Raw genomic sequence first — 18,453 nt, forward strand, 5'->3', positions numbered from 1 at the left:
GCTGCCAATTGAGAGAAGAGCTGAAGACTGGTGAGATTCTGGGAGGGTTCAATGGGCAGAATCATTCCTTAAGTATACAACATCCCGTTTGGTACAGCTTTTGCATCGGAGCTCCCCAGAGCTTGGCAAGCTACCCCAGTCTCCAACCTTTACGCGGGGAAGCTTGTTCGGAACCTTAATTAGCACCAATAACCATTGTCTCAGACCTGTGATACTGCATGCAAGGGTCAATCCCCAAGAACCCCCAAAGGTGTGTGAGCTATCTGATTGGTGGGGCATATTCTTCCGTTGGACCACGGTTAAAGAGGTCTGCATGTTGCTTGATGGTGGGATGACAACACGGAACCGAGGTCTTATGGGCATAAAGATGAAATTTGCAAGTGATGAACGTAATCATATTCTTGTCTTGGCGGTTGAACGGTTCGTCGGGTGATGACGCCGTAAGGGTACATCGGATCGGTTATTGCTACCCTAAAACGGTGCTCTCTGGCTCTTGGCTCCAATGGCAGGGTCTGGATTCATATTAAAGGACTTCGTTCTGCTCCCATTGAGAGTGTGTTACAGTTGGAAGTCTTGATTTCTTGCTATCGGAGCCAGGATACTCTGTACTGGCGAATTCGCAAGACAACCACATGCTTTTCACGTCTTGGAGAGGCCATCAAAGTAGAGTTGAGCCATCAAAGTAGAGTTGAGCCATCAAAGTGAGCTGCTGCTGCCTCAGCTGGGCTGGTGCTGCGGCTGAACGAGCAACTCAGGACCAGGCTGAGGCCAGTCATCTGACACCATTTTCAAGCCACATTAACGACAATACTTGAAAACATGTGATTAATCAAGTGACGCTTGCGTAATAGCCCAAGAAAAAAAATTGGTGCCTGATATTTAATTGACTTCAGTCGCTGAAGCCCATGCTTCGCATCTCCTTCGCATTATAACGCAACGGCCATACTCAAAGCACTCTGAGATCAACCTCATCATGTCGGCATCCTTTTCAATAAACGATTTAAACCCTCGTCGCGTGTTTGAATCATTGTGCCAGAAATGCCAAGCGTTCTCTTCCGCATTCAACAGAGGTTATACCTCATCAAAAGACCCTCACCCCTTTGACCACCATGAAAATTTTCTATCGCTACAAGCTTCTGCTGATGCGGGATGTCCACTCTGCCAGTTGATGTGGCAGTACGTCGTTTGGGACTGCCAACTGAGCGAACCGTTTCAGAACCTACTCATGACAGAATGGCGGTATGAGGGATCCAGCATAAAAGTCAGATTAACAACTACCTGCCCTTCTTCCAACATATTCCCTGCTTATGAAACCCCTCCTGAACTACTTGCTCTTGGCATTGAAGTTCCCCCGCCTTCCTATCGCGACGTAGGCATTCCCACCATCGAATTGGTTCAAGAATATCTTCAGGAGATGAAAACAATCTCAATCAAGGGTATGGGATAAAGCCTAGCTTGTGGAAGAACTCTCTGACGTCTGTAGAATCAATGCCTGGTCCTGAGAATGAGGACTTGAAGGAGCTTATTCGGGCGGAAGTTTGGCCATGGATCCGGAATTGCCAGTCTCAACATCCACAGTGCGCGGCATCAGTGGCAGCCGTGGTCCCTACAAGGCTCATCGATGTTGGCCTGGACGGTGACGAAATGGTAAAGCTGATCCAAACAGACCAGAAAGCTCTTGAGTACATCGCTTTGAGTTACTGCTGGGGAAAGGGAACAGCGAACAGCAAAGCAAGAACGACGTCGAAGAACCTACAATCTCGCCTGAGCGGAATCTGGATCAAAGATCTCCCAGCCTCCATTCAAGATGCCATTACCATCACCAGACTGATGGGAGTCAAGTACATTTGGATCGATGCTATCTGCATTGTTCAATCAGATGGACCGAACGACCTGGGGGACTGGGCGACTGAAGCGGGAAGGATGGGCGATTACTACTCTGGTTCTCTATGTTGCATTGCTGCTTCTTGTGCCAACAGTAGCACTGAAGGCTTTCTGAGACCGAGACCACTCGGCCGGTTCAAGATCAAACCAATTCCAGTACCATTCAAGGACGAGAATGGCCAGCAGAGGTATGTGTGGGCTCAGCTCCGGCCTACCTTGGATAGCGCTCGCTGGACCTACCGAGTCAGACACCCCCTGATGGAGCGCGGATGGTGCCTCCAGGAGAGGGTGCTATCGCGTCGAGTGTTGCACTGGACTTTGAGTGGTTTGTTCAAGGAGTGTCGAATGACGCACCCTCTTATTGAGAGTGACCAACCAAGGGAGATGGAAAAGGAACTCGTTAGGCACCATATTCTATCACTGAGTAAGAGGGAGGCTCTCGGAGAAGCATGGTGCGAACTGGTTCGCGACTACTCGAATATGAAGCTGTCCTTTGCGTCAGATAGGATGGTGGCCATCTCGGGAGTTGCAACTTTGCTTTCCCGGAAGCATCACGACGACTACTTTTACGGCGCATTCAGATCAAGCTTGGCAGAATGTCTTCTCTGGTGGTCAAGTGAAGACTCAAACACCGAGTATCCGGGCTGGTCTTGGTTCTCAGTCATGAAGAATATCGATTTCCCAACATTGTCGATGGCCAACACTCGGATGGAGCAAGATACCAGGCAATCACTGATTCGCCAGGTTCTTCCAAACCCTTTCCCAAAGAGCCATGGCCTGACAAGCCCCGGAAGCCGTTTGGAACAGACACTGGAGATTGAAGCGCCCCTGATTGAACTCGAACTGGCTGAAAAGATGGTACCTTACCACTTACAAGTGAAAATTCCGGGTACAAGCCGGCTATTTGCAGGATGGGATTGTTTGTACCAGGGAAAGCCCGTGGAAGGAAAAGCTCGTGGGAGTGGTGGTGCTGTTGACGTGGTGCTCTTGCTGGGAGGCAGAGAGTACAACGGGCTTGTCTTGTCCAAGAAGAGAGACCAAGAATGGGAAAGGGCTGGTATAATTACTTTAAGGTCAGAGGATGAGACTGCAGTGCAATGTGTGGATGGGTTCATCAGGAAGGTTGTTCTAGTGTAGACTTGATGTTATCAGACTGTTGACCTGATTCCTCAACACAACTTAACCCTCCTAGATTTCGTGTTCAACTACCACAGTTTATATAAGCCCCGTGAGACGGAAAGAGTAAGAGACAGATAGCTGATAGGTCCACGGATGCACCGTTCTGAGAGCGTCAGACAAATGAAGGAGCAATCAGGGCAAACGTACCTTTCAGGATTTGTGATGACTTGAGTGATAGGCCCACCTGTGCCAAGATCCATGTCCATCAGCGGATGAAAATGATCGCCAGTGCCTCTCTTCCAGATATGATGATTTGGTTGCTTCATGACGTCTTGTACATATCCATCTTCTGGCCCAATATTTTCAGCAAGAGGGGTGCTGATGATGAATTCATCCAGGTTGTCAAAAGAGGAGAATGTCTTTCGAAGCTCGTCCATGCTGAATTGATCAATCCTGTGGTGCCTCCATTGATTGGGGGACTGCCTTTGGAACTCGGAGAGAGTTCGAGCAGACATCCAAATCTTTAGACTCCTGAGGTTTTGGAACCGGTCAATGCTAAGCCAGTGAAAGTCGTACGGGTCGTGGAGTTGTTCTGGGTGAGCGCACAGTGCTGGGACTGTACAAGGTACCTCGAATCTAAAAGATGGGTGGAGGCATAGTTCGATGCTCTTGGTGTAGTTGAGAAATGCTCGAGGTGCTTCTCCAAGATCTGGCCAATCTGATTTTTGTGGGTGTGGTTCACAGTAACCTAGCCAGAACTGCCAAGCCTTCAGGTCTGTGAATATAAAGGTGGTTGACCTGTACAGAGACTCGATGATTTCAGGAGACCTAGAACGTCAGTCAAGCTATGAGTGGTTATGAGGTTCTTACAAGAGCTTGCAGCACAGCAACATTGGCATATAAGGGCTACCAGTCCAGGTCGGTTCGGGGGAAGGTGAAGGTGGTGGTGGTGGTCTAATTGCTTCCTTGACCTTTTTGACCTTTTCCACAGCTCGTTTCCATCTACTGGGAGGCTTGGGTGGTGGTGCTGTAGGCTTTCGATCCCAGTATGCTTTGGAATCTTCGGGATCTTTGGCTAGGTCTTTCCAACAGCGACAGCCCGATGTGCTGACAGAATGACCAGTAACCGGGCCAACAGAGGCCGGTTTGTATTCTCTGCCATACCCCTCTGCGATTTCAAGCCAGCATTTCCAGTGGTTATCCCATGGTGAGGAGAGAAGGCCCTGGTAGTCAAGACGAGCAGAGACGGGGCTGCCCTTGATGTGGTCACCTAGAGGTATTCCTTTCTGGATCCGGACGTTTTCGATTAGCTCTTGTAGCCGGTCCTCAACCTCGAATTCTGTGCAGCATTTCCAGCGGCAGTAATGGGGTTTGGCGTCTTGAGAGTCTGAGGCTCCCCAGTGGGCTACAATGTGTTGGCGGAGACCGGTGAAGCGCCAGACTTCGAGGTAGATGGCATCGCGGACTTCGCGGGGGAGTTTGATAAGAGGGGAATTTGACTGAGGGTTTGGTTCTGACATGGTGGAGGCAAGACGTTGCGGATGGAGTTGAATGAATGTGAAGAAGGTGAGGAATGTTATGGTCGAGATAACGTGAAATGATCAGCTGCTCCAAGCAATGCCGTGGTGTTGCAGGGATCCAGTCGTGTTGGTCCAAGGCTTGTTTCGCCAGGAGCAGACATTGGCCGAGCTTTGAAGAGTTTCACTCTGATTAGCTGGAATCGACCCACTCTCTTTAACATGAAACGAAAGCGTCAGAAACACGCTCCTTCGATCCTTCATTGTGTCGGTGAAACAAGCGATGATAACCTGATGGACTGGCATTCCTATCGTGTCTAGTCTGTTTGGGAATTCTCTGCGAAATTACCGACGCCAGGGTTTGGCTCCGTCGATCCTGCGCGTCCGACGGCCGGCTGAGCACAGCGGATCCGCTTTTAGCACCGCCCTTGTTGTCGTCCGCTAATTTACCCCGGATTTCTGCCCCATCGCGCCATCGAGACCAAGTCTAAGACATTGGGAGCATTTACTCGATATCAACCAGAGGTTGAACTAGACACAGAGGTCCCCTGGCCCTGCTATATCTCGATAGCAGATATGTTTCGATAAGATAATCACACCTAGAGGACCCACTGCTTGTCCGAAAGGCTTCTTGAGGGTCCCTGCACATGATCCTGATCCCTGGATAAGACCAGCACCCCGCTCTCCCCGACTCTCCGTCCTTGTGCACGGCCAGGCTGTGCACTGCATAACAAGAAATGCAGCTTGTGATTGTGGCTGAATTCCTTTGCCAACATTGGGGGCATGATGACAATGTACCGTAACTGGCTTTCTTCCACCAGTCACATCACAGTCTGATGCACCCCCAAACGTGGGGTAGGATCAAAACCAAGGTCATCGTCATCGACCGAGCTTGTTTCAGCTTCTCTTTGAAGCTACACAATCATTCAAGATGGTCCTTAAAGAGCACGCAAAAGCCTTGTCTGCCTCTTTGGCCGAGGCAAAGCTCGTCCCTGGCGTGGCAGCGAGTCTCATTCCAGAAGACTTCAAGCCTACGACAAAGCTCGACGTCGCGTTCGACGAGACGGCTGTCAAGTTGGGGAATCTGTTCCGTGCTTCGCAGTGCAGACTTGCCCCGAGTATTCGCTTCTCGAAAGAGGTTTGAAGCTTGTCCTAGTTCACGGAAGATGCTTACACTTTCCAGCCCGACAGCCCGTCTGATGCGACATACATGCTGTTGCTCATCGACCCTGATGCTCCCACGCCAGATGATCCCAAGTTTGCTTTCTGGCGTCACTGGGTTCTTCCAGGTCTGATGCCTCTGAGCGGCGATGAGGGGATGGTCGCGCAGGTCCAGCCTGCTTTGACAGAGTACCTTGGACCCGGCCCCAAGGATGAGTAGGTATGTCCACCTGTTCGAGATGCGATAGTAACCGTTTGCAGATCTAAGCCTCATCGATATTTGTTTCTCCTCTTTCGACAGCCCACAACGCTGGATCTGACAAAGGAAGATGTTGGAGGTGAAGAATTCGTGCAAAGACGATCTTTTGATCCGGTCAAGTTTGTTGAAAAGCACGATCTTCACCTGGTGGGTTTGAACTGGATGCTCGGGGCTGGAGATGGTTGGAAGGAGTGAAGGGGTTTATCTGAAGTATGAACAGAACCAACGATTGCTCTTTGTTGTCGAAATGATGTGCAAGGGGTGTTAATATGGTGAATCATATGCGTTTGGCATCATATGAAAGCGCAGCAGTGTCATTGAGCTAGGCCGTGGAAATCACCATGATGTATTGCTACACGTCTTCAATAGGGCATCTGCCACAGCAACAGGAGACATTGAGTGAAGTTTATTGAACCCGCTAGTCAAGAGGATAGCTACAGAGTTGACCATTGTATGGCCTCAATAGAGAGAGACCTCTGGAAAGTGTTGAACTCAGCCAGAAACGAGAGAGATCAATATAAAAAAGGGCAAAGGCATTGGGCATGATGGCTTGATTGTGTGTAAAACTGTATTTCTCTGACTGAGTTGCCTTGATCTACCTTTGGGTATGCTATGAGGTTGAATTACTCTTCAATAAAAAAGGGCAAAATGGCAAAATAATAAAGATGGCAGAAGGTATATGGCAGGAATTGAACAGGACATAAGGGATAACGAACTCTATTTTCTAGAAATATTGTTTTTTTTTCTAGCTATGCCACCGTCCGACCGGTGCAGTAGGCATAAGGTGAACCTCAATGATGTAGCTTTGCAGGTTTTGTAGGTTCTGGTGCTCTTTGCCAAGGTAGAAGGCTTATTCTGTTGAGGCCGGGCCTGGTATCATGGGGCAACGATGGTTGGACTGGAGGAAGTTAATCCAGTATCAGCCTTGGCGGTATGGAGCTATCACTGAGTACAGGTAAAGCTCTTGGCAGAGTTCACATCCCCTTTCCCGTTGTATCGCAAAGTGCCTGGATACGGGCACAGATTGCGACTGACAGACTTGCCACCCATGGTTGTTTCCGCAAAGAGGGTATCGGGGACAATTCCCTTCTCAACCCAATCCACAAGAGCCGACAGTGGTTCCATTGGATTGGGACCAACGCCACCGAAACAATGTCCTGCTCCTGGGGCCAGAAATAAACGGTAGAAACTGTCCAACTCGGCCTGGCTGCTGGCCTTTTGGCTCAGTTTATTCCAGTAAAGCACTGTGCCACCGTGCATGATTAGAGGATCAGCCATGCCGTGCCATGAGAGAAGCTTGCCGCCTGCGTTTTTGAACCCCGTGAGATCGGGGTTGTCCGATCCCAGCGAGCCAGTCAGTCGATCAACTGATTGCATGAACAAGTGAAAGAAATCCGACAAGGACAGCTTGGACGTGTCGAGGGAGGGATCTTGGGCAATGGCGTACTTGAACCATGCTTCAGCTGTGACAAATGGGACAGGAACAATTGAGCCGTTGACAGTTGTCGTGTTGGCTAAACCATCAAAGTCGGCCCCAGGGGGAGTTCCGTACCAGAGTGTCTTGCCGTTGGGATCAACGGGGCCTTCGAGAATTTTGGCCACCAGCTCAGCATGCTCCCTGGTGATGACAACTGTGCTGTCTGTCTCGGTGCACTCGATCTTCTTCGACACAAGTTTCGAGGTATCGTAGTGACACTTCTCAGAAGCAGAGATGAGACCATCACGAGCTCCATCCAGTGCATCGCATGCTTCGACAATGGCGTTTTGGTATGCCCTAAACACGCACTGAGGTGGCACGACAATGTTGGCCATCAATACTGAAGGCCAGAATTCTGCAGGCGAGAGTTGAGGGGCGTTGATGGCTGGAGCGTTGGCCAGAATGCCGTCAAAATCCTCGGAGTATTTCTCAGCTGCGAAGTAACCTTGTCGACCGCCTTGAGAACAGCCCGAGTAGTAGGAGTACGAAGGCTGTTTTCCGTAGAATGCCTTGACTGCGGCTTTCCCGATAACGGCCAAGTCGTGGACGGATCGATGCGCAAAGTTCTCCAGCAACACTTCGTTGACTGTGCTATCGTTTTTGAGGAACCACTGGGTTGTCTGAGAGTCAATAGTGTTGTTGAGCGTCAGGCCTGCGTCTGTGAATCCAGCCGCGTAGCCCTGGGCCGCTGGTATAACAAGGTTTATCTCATCGCCAGCAGAAATTCCTGATCCGCCTGTCGCCATGAAACGACCATTCCAGCCATGAAGTGGAAACCAGATTCCCACCCTGACGACATCATCAGCGCCATGGTGTTGGAGCGAGAGACTGAGGTTGCAGATGTCGACTGTCAGCAGAGAACCCGGGGGTGTATAGTTTTGTCGTTCGGACGTTTCAACATGGAGAATTTTGAAGTCGGAGAAGGCTTCAATTTTCAGATAGGAACAAGACTTGGGTCTTGCATTTACTGAAGCAGCCAAGTAACAGTGGAATATGAATGTGGTCAACAAAGTGAATGGCTTCATACTGGAGATGCTTCTCGAACATGATGTGACTCCCAAACTCAACTGACTGGCACTTGCATCGGTTTAAGTACAAAAGACAGTCGGGAACTCCGAGTCTTGGCAGGCGGGGCAAGGTCGACAGTTAATCCGTTTTACAGTAAGACGGTTGATTCAGAGCTCCTATTATCATCATTTGCCAGCTGCAGTGTCGATCGTTTCCGCCGCGTGGCAGTCTTAGGTGAGATCCGGAAAAAGGCTGACGGCGCGCTTGCTACGCTCAACAAATCATGAACTTTTGAGTGATACAAGGAGTAGTGTAACACGCGGTCTTACAAAAAAAAAAAAAAATGCAAAGTCTTAGGGCTCTAGGAACCGATGTACTGTAAAAGTACCTGCACCGGGTTTTCTTTCATGGCTTGAAACTAACTCGAAGTGTTGGGATGATTGCAAAATGCCGTTTCGAGGTCCGTGACCCCGAGCCACACTTGTAAGTGCTATAACTAGCTACGAATCTGGACGCCCGTGATACAGAGCTGGCACTGATTTGATTTGCGCCCGGGATGAACCAACAGGGAAGGGTAGGATTTGGGAAGGACACTTGGCTTACGGCAAGCAGCAAGCTGGCAACCCAGTGTCTGCATGCCGCAGAGAAACCGTTCCTTGACTCATAGAAGCCTGGTACACCAATATGATCTTGATAGCGCCTAGTTCCGGGCAACTGTAGATGTCTATGTTAAGTAATTATTAATCTCGGAGAAATAATAGTTAAATAGAAAAAGGCCGAGTCAGCGCGAAGAGTCACGGAGTAGGCGGTAAAACTCGGTATATCGTGAATATGCGAGGCCGCTTATGCGATTGATTGGAAGTAATATAGCAAGTGGGATAACCTGTTTCAATCTTCATTGTATTTTAGTAAGTGAGATTCCCATTACCGAGAACTAGGCGGAAAAGAGTTGATGTCAGATACACACATGCTCTACACCTCCACACTCTCAAGCTTTGTAGTGACAGTGTCCACACCTACACCTGTCTCAAGCTCACGACGGAATACTTCAATTGCTTCAATCATGCGGTCCAGCCCCAGCTGCAAATACGTCTTTTTGTGAGCAAAGACGATGCGAAACCAACCAGGTACATCGCCCCCAAAGTCGGCTCCGAGTGCGAGAAAGATTCTATGCTTCAGTAGAGTCGTGTAGAGTTTTAACTGGAGATCCCCCAACGCCTTCTCGGAATGAATGCCTCCCTGCTTCTTCAGGGCAGTGGAAATTTGTGCCTGGATGGGAGCAAACAAATCAACCCAGATGAACAAGCCAGCGTTGGAACCCTTCTTGTACGGAATCTGGTGACGTTCTAGAAACTTGGACGTCATGATGTAGTTCTCGGCTAGCCGTAACCGGTTCGTCTTGGTGAGGGATTCAACAAAGGCGTCGTCGGAGAGAATACGCGAGGTAGCCAGGTCAGATAGAGATGACGGACAAGTGAAGTAGGAGTTTGCTTCGCAAGCACGAATGAATGCCTCGTTTCGACTGATGACACATCCAAGTCTGATTCCGTTGGACCCAAAATCCTTGGCAAGTTAGCTTATCGGCTGTGTTGGCGATATCAAATCCTAACCTTGCTCATTCCCCAAAAGAGATGGATCAGGTTTCGATCAATAATGCCATCGGTATTGATAGCTAGGACCGACGTGAACTCGGGCGCATCAGGGAACTCTGGGTTCTTCCAAACTGACAGAGCATAGATCTCATCACTGAGAAGATGGAGACTGTGCCTCTGGCAGAATCTCATGTACGCCTCAATGACCTCTCTGGTATAGCAACGACCTTATAAAAGATTAGGATAGCTTGGAAAGTAAGGCCTAGACTTACCCAGGGGATTATGCGGGTTGCAGAGAAGAAGGGCCTTGACTCGAATTCCCCTTGCTTGGGCATCCGCAAGAGCCTTCTCATAGACCTCGACTGTCTCTAGGCCGAACGGATCCGTTTCTTCAAAGGAGACGCCAATGATTTTGGCCCTGGCCTAAAGTTAGCAGTCATCCAGGCCTTTACCAAAAGCTAAACATTGGCCACTCACTCAACTCGGTAGCCTAAATCAATAGGAAAGTTTCCATAATGTGGGCGGGCAAGCAAGACACCGTCACCTTTGTCGCAGATTGAGAAGCCGCTCACCTCAATTGCCTGGCCCACACCAGAGGTAATGAGGAGCTGGTTCTTAGTGACAGGCTCATGAGGGTTAAAATTACGATTGACAAATCTCGCAATCGTGTCTCGAAGGCGATGAGAGCCAGAGAAACCGTCACCATAAGTCAGAGAATGACTGTCGATGCCAAACTGCAAACATTTAGTATCAGTCATGGTGACTCCGTGGAGGACCTACGTTCTTGGTCATGTGCTCGATGACTTCCTCGTGCATCAAAGTCTGCCACCGTCAGCAATCTAGCCCCGTCGCGTTATCTAGGAAGTAGCATACGTTCTCGGCAACACCGAGACTAACATATCCGCCAGGGTTGGTCTCTGGGTGCCACAAGTCGCAAACCACATCCAACAGCGGGATCTTGCTGGTTGGGGTAGCAAACACGTCGCCCCTGGTAGAAAGGTTTGCCTTTGAAGATGCCATAGTTTGAGAAGGATAGTCTCGAGAGTGGATATGTTGATGCGTCGATTTACTTGTTGCTTTTGATAGAAATGTTCTAGGGTTTTATATAATCAGCTAGCTGTGGGAATAACATGGTGAAAATGACATTATTTCCCTTTGGTCATGTCATTGAAGGGCGTGGCGATGACATTGCAACATGTCAAGACCCGACCACCAGAGTACCCAAGAGTTCTGACATTTTTTGTCCTTTCTTCTTTTTCAATGACGTATCCGTCATACACGTGATCAAAGAATACAGGAAGAGACACACAGAAGCATCAAAACCCAATGCTGTAAAACACCGTATTGTTTGTCTGTGAAGTTGGTGACGCTTCAAAAGAAGCCATGGTTCTTGACTTGAACTTGTCAAGTAAAGGGCGCGCCAAGAGCATGCCTGCCTCCACTTGGTAAGACCCTGATCGTCCCGCTGAGTTAAAATAAACGTCTCATCTCGTCTCAGCTTCTGCGGGGTTGGAGGCATAGACAGAGCACCCGTTGTAGCAGCTAAGGATACTATTACCCTTTTTTGGTGAGATTGGCCGTAAGGAAAAGTCCACTGTGGGTTATTGAAGCTTGGGTATACATAAAGGGGCCTGTAGTCCGGCCTGTTTCCGTTCTTGGTCTTCCCAGCTCCGTTGTGCTTGGAAGACCAAGGAACTCCCAAGTTGTCGTACAGTAAATAGACCCAATTAGGCCCCCTAGCCACTATGGGGGCCCCTACCTTTTGGGTGGCCTAACGGCCTATTTTTCTGTATCACACAAGTGCAACAGAAACTAAGCGGGGAACCGCGCCTGTGTCCAGCTCCTTCAAGTAAGCTTCAGCTGTGTTACGGCTGTGTCATTTCCGTTGGGTTACTCGGAAGCCCGCCTCTTCGAACCCTTGGACCAAGTGAATGTAAGAACAGCCTTGTTCCGGATATCACAAGCTTGCGCCTCCAACACGGCGATAAGTCCGGAGTTAAGTCCGGCCAAACCAGTGGAGGCAATGACGCCACCATGACTGAACCCGCAGAACTACACCAGTAAGGATTTGATTCATCTGCCCGAAAACCCCGAAAGTTCTCGGGCGCGCTTTAAACTTTCAACGTTCTTACAACGGATTACATGTCTAAGTAGACAGAGAGGGGATATAAAAGCAGAGCCAATGGCAGTAGATTCGTCTCAGTAATTCAACACTCAATCAATCTCATCTATCATCATGTCCTCACCTACCAAAGTCTACTTTCCATCGTTTGAGCTGCAAATCTGCGGCGAGTTCTATAACCCTCTCGAGGGATCGGAACACCGCAATGGAGCCGCTATTGTCGTTAGCCATCCGATGACTGGAGTCAAAGAGCAGACGGCTGCCGACTATGCCCGCGCCCTATCCAAAGAAGGCTTCGCTGTCCTGACCTTCGATGCTGGCTATCAGGGCGAAAGTTCTGGTAAACCCCGCGGTCTCGAAGATCCTCACCAGAGGGTTGAAGACAACAAGGCCGCGGTTACGTATTTGACGACTTTGAAAGACAAGGTCGATCAGGAACGCATTGGTGTCCTTGGAATCTGTGCGTCGGGCGGCTACACTTCCTACGCTGCACAGTCAGACAATCGCATCAAGGCTTTGGCAACCGTCAGCGCTGCCTGTGTTGGTAGGATGACGCGAAATGGAGGCCTCTACGAGCACAACAAAGAAAGCCAGACGGCCATCGAAGCAGCTCTCGAAGGGGCTGGGAAATGGCGCACAACTCACGCCAACGGATCTCAAGATGATGCACCTCCCATGTTTGAGACGGACTTGGCAAAGATACCCCACGAGGCCGATCCCTTCTTCAAGGATGCGGCTCAGTATTACGGCACCAAGAGAGGACACCACGAGAGATCGGATCAAAGGGTTCCTCTTTCGAGTTACGATCTGATGGTCAGCTACGACTCGTTCAACTTTCAGCATCTCATCTCTCCTCGGCCTTTGCTCATGATTGCGGGGTCAGAGGCGCAGACGCACCACTTTAGCAAGAATGCTGTCGCGGCTGCCAAGGATCCCAAGGAGCTAGTGACTATAAAGGGGAAGAATCATTTTGATTTGTATGATGATCTTTCAGAGACGGTGCCGAAACTTGTCGAGTTCTTTGCAGAGGCTCTGTGTAGGCGTCTGTGAGAGGGAGTAACGGGTGGCGGTTGGGCTACGAAATTGAGATGAATCCGTGGAGCAGGACGGCTGTAATATCAAGTGAATACCTTCCAGTTTACATATGCCAGTTAATACACCCTCTTCCAGTAAGATACTGCCTTGATAAGCTTGTGTCCCCAAACCACATCTGGAGTTATGGAAGATGACAAGATTTATCTTGTGGCTAGCCAAGATGTCGGATCCGTCTCTTGCGGTATATCGGCCGCTCCAGCTTTGAAGTGGACGCAGATTTCCGCATTGACTGAGAGCCCGGAGGAGCGGGCTTACTACAAAGGTACCTTTTCAGGATGGCCATTGACCAACTTGTCGAAACTGACCTGAAGTTCTCACCATGCTTACAGCAGATCTTTCCAAAACTTAGTTTGATTCGTGAAAGGAAAAGACTGCTTAGGCTAGCATTACATTGAAACCCACTGTGTACATCATTCAGCCGGGCTTGATATCCTACTATTTTACAACCCTATATCGAGTCAAACCCGACATTCCTGCCTAGTCCCAACAAAAGATCTACCAATCCTTTCCGTTGCAAAATGGCACACGCCGTCTATTTAGGCTTCTCTGTTTCAGTCGAGGCTTGTGGCTTTTGCTTTAACCCAGGAATACTGTCCTTGATCCGGGCATAATTGTTGACACACTGCCCTGCACGAACCATTTGGTCGTTGATGCTCTGCTCAACACGATTGTATCGATTCGTAGTCCCCTTTTCTAGCCGTGCATATCGTGTAGTAGTGCCTTTTTCCAACCGTGCATACCGAGTCGTAGTCCCCGTGACGATACTGTTGGTGACGTCGGTCTGTGTCTTTTCAATCCAGGCAATTTGTTCATTGATAATGGCGTTGGATTGATCGGTAAGTGTCTCCCAGGCTTTCTTGTGCTTGTTGACGACGGTTTGGTGAAGTTTCTTGAAGCGACCTTTGGGCCCAGGTTGAGTCTGGGCCTCATCTGGCTTAGGCGTGCTCTGATTCGAGCTTTCGGTTTGAGGTTGAGAGTATGCGGGTGAAGTTGGTTGAGAGTAGCTGACTTGGGATTGAGAGTATTCTGACTGGGGCGAAGAGGATTTTGGCTCTGGCTGAGAGTGTTTGGATGGAGGTTGAGCAGGCTCGGGGCTGTAGGCACCCTTACCAGGATGTATCACCATTTGCATCTGCGCGCTCCCATCATAGACCTCCTTCCCGGCATCGACGCGATGGGCTTCCGTCTCAAAATGATACACCTCTTTCTCAGATGCATCGATAGAAGCCTGGTGAGTCGCTTCTTGGGGATCGTAGACTTCCTTCTCGTCTACGACAATCTCTTGCGATTGGGTCGGGTGATAAACCTCCTTCTCGGCCGCATCGGCATATAATACTGTTGTCCTGGGCTCGTAGACTTCCTTTTCGGATTCTTCGACATCTGGCCGAGTCACAAAGACCTCTTTCTCTGTTGGATCAATGGTTGGTCTCCCATTGTCTGTTTTCTGTGTGTCATCGCCAGACTCCAGTGGCAACTTCTCAGGTACATCAGGTAGCGGAGTGACCTGAGGCCGACGACGAAAAGGATCTTCAGCCTCCAAAGGCGTCGGGGGAGTGATAATAATCTTGACGCTGGACATTTTGTCTGAGGACGGACACGATAGAAACAGGTTGGAATGACCTCACTTTGCGTTGCGTAATCTTCCAAGGCGGGCGACGGCACTATTTATTCATTCGTCTGTGCTCGGTGCCATTGGAATCCAAAACAAGCTAAGATGAGCAGGGTATCCTTGTTGATTAGCTAAGGGGCGATGCTGTTTGGATCGTCGCAGGTTTATCCGGATGCATTGGTAGTGGAAACAAGAGTGGCTGGGATACGAGGGCTGTGTCATGGCTGTGAGTCCGAGATCTAAGCCACGATAGCGAGATTCGTATGTATGCTAGCATGGAACGAGGAAGAGTTAGATGTTGGCTTAGCATTTTTATAGAAGCGACCGGGCAATGCAGTCAAGGAGATCTACTACAAGAAGGCGAAGAATGCGTCATTAATTTCCTGCACTGACTATCTGGCGCAGTTCATACTTTTGGCGTCTACTTGATCCATCCTGAGTCGTCACTCGCCAACATGCTCTCTCACCACATGAACCATCAATCACTCAATCAACACGACGACGCTTGCTTCCAGGCCCCGACTCCTAATCGATGCGCTCCTCAAGCTCGGCAAATCGGTCATTCATGCTCTGTTCCAGAGAAGCAAACCTCGCATTGATGTTCTTCTCAAGACGAGTCATTCGGCTGCTGGTAATCTTCTCCAAAAAAAGAATACGGTCGACAACGCTCTGCTCCAGGCTGGCGAATCGGTCGCTGACATCGTTTTGGAATGCGATGTGACTCTGATCCCTCTTGTCGATGGAACGTTTAAGGCTTTTCATCTCGCCTCTGACGTTTTCCGACTCTGCCTTGGACGTCTTTTCATGGCTAGAGACATGATCGTAGAACTCACCCATCAGGTTGCCAATTTCGTGATCATGCTGCTTCACCATCTTGCCCAGATCGGTATTCTGAGCCCGGGCGGCTGCGATGACAGCTTCTTGGGCGTCTTCTTCGACAATGTCGAGGAATTCATCGGCGAAGTTGGTGAAGAGTTGGGAGAGTCGACTAGTCTTGGGCGAAGGGGAACCATGGTTGTCGTCGGCGAGGGTGCGGGAATCGGACTCGGCTGGAAGGGACTCGTTGGCTTCATCTTCGGAGGTACTCGGGCTGGTGGAATCGGCGTTATCGAAATCTTCGCCGAAGGAATCATCGTCATCGTCGCCGGGACTGGGAGTATGGTCGTTCCCAACGTCGGTCGCATCGTCGACATGCTCGGTCAAGCTGGGAGTGCTATCATCGAATTCGATGGTTTCTCTGATGGAAGAGTCCGACATGATGAAGCTAATATCAGTCAGACAATTGTTCGAGAGGATGTAGATGGCGTGGAATGAATCAAGGTACTTACCGGCTGATGCGAGATGGTGTTGGTGAGGTGAAGAGGTGGGCAGGGAATCTGATGGAAAAAGGTTAGCAGCAAGATCATCAGAGCCACGAAGCGAAATACCGCAACTTACGAGACGTTGACCGGAAGATGTTTCGTTGCAAAAAGCAAAGAGGCACTCGGTAGGATGAAAGAAAGCGAGGCTTGGTGCAAAGAAGCTTGATGTATTGCGAGATGAAAGATCAGCAATTGAGTGAAGGGAAGAGAAGAGGAGAGACGAGATAGAGAGGAATGATAAACGACTGTTTGAGTTCATCTGTGAGTAAACAGACATTTCTTATTGAGCAGAATGCTACAATTGAGGAACCTATTGTTCCCAATTAGCAGGTCGGTGCTTCACTTGGATATTTGCGCTTCAAGTGAGGCATCCTAAAAGAGAGAAATAAAATAAAGAAAATGCCATTTCGGGTTAAGAAACTAAAATGATCAATTCAAACGGAAGTATTTTCTATTATTGTTAGATAATCCGTTTCGCCTTGCTCATTGAAGAGGCCGTGAATCACAGCCGTGAGATAAGATGCACTGACGTCATACTCTGCTGGTTGACATCTCTCCCCAACCTCTTTGGGCACATTCAAATCGTCTGTTCGTCGCATTCCTCGTCAGATTCCTACTTTTGTGCCTTGCGCTTCCCAAGTCCTGGCTGAGATCGTTGACTACAGCCTAATACGTAATGTGAACATCGACTCCCAGTATTTTCATTCTCGTCCTCCGTCTTGAGTAGTCGCTGATTTAACCTGAACCCTCCCTGAGTTCGACTGATCTTATGTCCTCGTACATCAGAGTAATATTACCTATGAGGCCATTGATCCGTGCCAGTATCCCCCGATGGTAGTTTGGCCCAATTCCCACCGTCCTCCCGGGTAGGCGTAGGGTCGGCTATGTTAAGGAATGACACTTGAGCCCCATTGTGGTTAATCATATCAGCACGATTTCTCCGAGGTTAGAATTACAAAAGAGAGCAAACAGAAAAGATGCAATAAGCGATATACCTACTATTTGTTTCTAGCTATCTAGATGTGCGGTGGCTGCGTCATTCTTGAAACGAAACCAACGGTTGCTGACATCCAAGTCAGTTGTATCTGTCTAAACATGAGGCGTGTTGAACGCATGTTCTCTATCATTTCTGAAAGTCCTTCACTTTTTGACGGCCGCGTTCCATTCATGGCTAACAGCGCCGGGTGTAACTGTGTGCGCGACCTTGGGGGTTTCGTACAACCGGCACACCGTCCAAAACTGCCCATGCAAGACGTGGGTACACCAAGCGCGACGAGAGCACAGGTCGGCACAGGCAGCAAGTGTGTAGACATTCTTATGCTCCTCCTTGAATCCCTCGACATTATGGTCTGTCGATATGTTAGCCTGTTGATATGCGTGCAGGTTGAAGGACTTACGGCGTGAGCACCAGATTCGGTATTCTCTTTTGTTGATGGTGCCATACCTAGTGTGCTGGGAAGGGCCTGTGTGATATTTCTATTAGAATTTAAAGTCACCGGGAGGTGTTATGATTCCTTACAGTTCGCCGCCATCATGTCGTTCCTTTCAGCTAAAAGTTCCTTGTATTTGGCGTTTAACAGAACCTCACGCTTAAGGCGAGCATCCTTATCTCCTTCGCAGTCCAAAGGGATCTTCAGGCTCAGGCTCCTCGACTTTGACCATGTAGACAGAGTCAGCTCGGGCACTCTCTTTCCCGCCCTAGGTACCAGTGAGACAGCGCTGAGTAGGGGCATGATAGGTACAGACATTACGTCCCATGTCCCGGAAAAGTTAGGCATAGGCTTTCTCTGAAGCTATATCTTTGTGGCGCTCGCCTACTGGGAGGAACCCGCACTTGTATTTGACCGTGTGGCTAGGGCTAATGACCTTACGATGGCCATTGATACAGTCAGCGTTGGCATGGATGATGCTGAGGGCAAAGGCAAAGAGCACAGATGAATATCTCATGACGGATGATTCATAAAACGCATAATTTGTATGAAATTGTTGTCAAAGCTGGTGACAAAGGGCTGGCTCTTCTACTTCTTTTCAGTCCGCCTTAACAGTACCCTAAGCGGAACAGGTTCGGCTCTTGTCAACGCTGATATCATATGTCTTACTCGACACTTGCTTCGTAGGATTTACAATTTTCAACCCTTCTTGAACTCCAAGCCTGGTTGATTTAGCAAAGTGTGCGATGACTATAGGTCTAGCTTTTGTTCCAGACTAGTCAGCCATTTCCCCGAGTCAAAGCAAGTTGTACTTTCCCC

At 49.3% G+C, this 18,453-nt stretch overlaps 8 protein-coding genes across 8 annotated transcripts; 3 read left to right on the forward strand and 5 right to left on the reverse strand.

Annotated features, from left to right (window-relative positions):
• Positions 1-973: 973 nt before the first annotated feature.
• NCS57_01348000 (HET domain-containing protein) lies at positions 974-3,021 on the forward strand (the record flags this gene model as incomplete). The annotated part of the gene is made up of 2 exons (XM_053063113.1): positions 974-1,436; positions 1,484-3,021. The coding sequence occupies 2 exons, from the start codon at positions 974-976 to the stop codon at positions 3,019-3,021; spliced, it is 2,001 nt and encodes a 666-aa protein (XP_052908008.1).
• Positions 3,022-3,099: 78 nt separating this feature from the next.
• Positions 3,100-4,523, reverse strand: NCS57_01348100 (uncharacterized protein; the record flags this gene model as incomplete). The annotated part of the gene is made up of 3 exons (XM_053063114.1): positions 3,100-3,166; positions 3,211-3,831; positions 3,874-4,523. 3 exons carry the CDS (start codon positions 4,521-4,523, stop codon positions 3,100-3,102), a joined length of 1,338 nt encoding a protein of 445 aa, XP_052908009.1.
• Positions 4,524-5,442: 919 nt separating this feature from the next.
• NCS57_01348200 (uncharacterized protein) lies at positions 5,443-6,135 on the forward strand (the record flags this gene model as incomplete). The annotated part of the gene is made up of 3 exons (XM_053063115.1): positions 5,443-5,658; positions 5,704-5,897; positions 5,943-6,135. The coding sequence occupies exons 1-3, from the start codon at positions 5,452-5,454 to the stop codon at positions 6,133-6,135; spliced, it is 594 nt and encodes a 197-aa protein (XP_052908010.1). The 5' UTR covers positions 5,443-5,451.
• Positions 6,136-6,882: 747 nt separating this feature from the next.
• NCS57_01348300 (Carboxylic ester hydrolase) lies at positions 6,883-8,163 on the reverse strand (the record flags this gene model as incomplete). Its single annotated transcript, XM_053063116.1, has 1 exon — positions 6,883-8,163. One exon carries the CDS (start codon positions 8,161-8,163, stop codon positions 6,883-6,885), a length of 1,281 nt encoding a protein of 426 aa, XP_052908011.1.
• A 1,234-nt stretch (positions 8,164-9,397) lies between these two features.
• On the reverse strand, positions 9,398-11,037 carry NCS57_01348400 (Aminotran-1-2 domain-containing protein; the record flags this gene model as incomplete). Its single annotated transcript, XM_053063117.1, has 6 exons — positions 9,398-9,988; positions 10,036-10,244; positions 10,290-10,435; positions 10,495-10,751; positions 10,798-10,839; positions 10,891-11,037. 6 exons carry the CDS (start codon positions 11,035-11,037, stop codon positions 9,398-9,400), a joined length of 1,392 nt encoding a protein of 463 aa, XP_052908012.1.
• A 1,216-nt stretch (positions 11,038-12,253) lies between these two features.
• Positions 12,254-13,189, forward strand: NCS57_01348500 (DLH domain-containing protein; the record flags this gene model as incomplete). Its single annotated transcript, XM_053063118.1, has 1 exon — positions 12,254-13,189. The coding sequence occupies one exon, from the start codon at positions 12,254-12,256 to the stop codon at positions 13,187-13,189; it is 936 nt and encodes a 311-aa protein (XP_052908013.1).
• Positions 13,190-13,766: 577 nt separating this feature from the next.
• NCS57_01348600 (uncharacterized protein) lies at positions 13,767-14,813 on the reverse strand (the record flags this gene model as incomplete). The annotated part of the gene is made up of 1 exon (XM_053063119.1): positions 13,767-14,813. One exon carries the CDS (start codon positions 14,811-14,813, stop codon positions 13,767-13,769), a length of 1,047 nt encoding a protein of 348 aa, XP_052908014.1.
• Positions 14,814-15,368: 555 nt separating this feature from the next.
• NCS57_01348700 (uncharacterized protein) lies at positions 15,369-16,481 on the reverse strand (the record flags this gene model as incomplete). Its single annotated transcript, XM_053063120.1, has 1 exon — positions 15,369-16,481. One exon carries the CDS (start codon positions 16,479-16,481, stop codon positions 15,369-15,371), a length of 1,113 nt encoding a protein of 370 aa, XP_052908015.1.
• Positions 16,482-18,453: the final 1,972 nt, after the last annotated feature.

This window comes from Fusarium keratoplasticum, chromosome 11 (assembly GCF_025433545.1).
Source record: "Fusarium keratoplasticum isolate Fu6.1 chromosome 11, whole genome shotgun sequence".
Classification (NCBI taxonomy): Eukaryota; Fungi; Ascomycota; class Sordariomycetes; order Hypocreales; family Nectriaceae; genus Fusarium; species Fusarium keratoplasticum.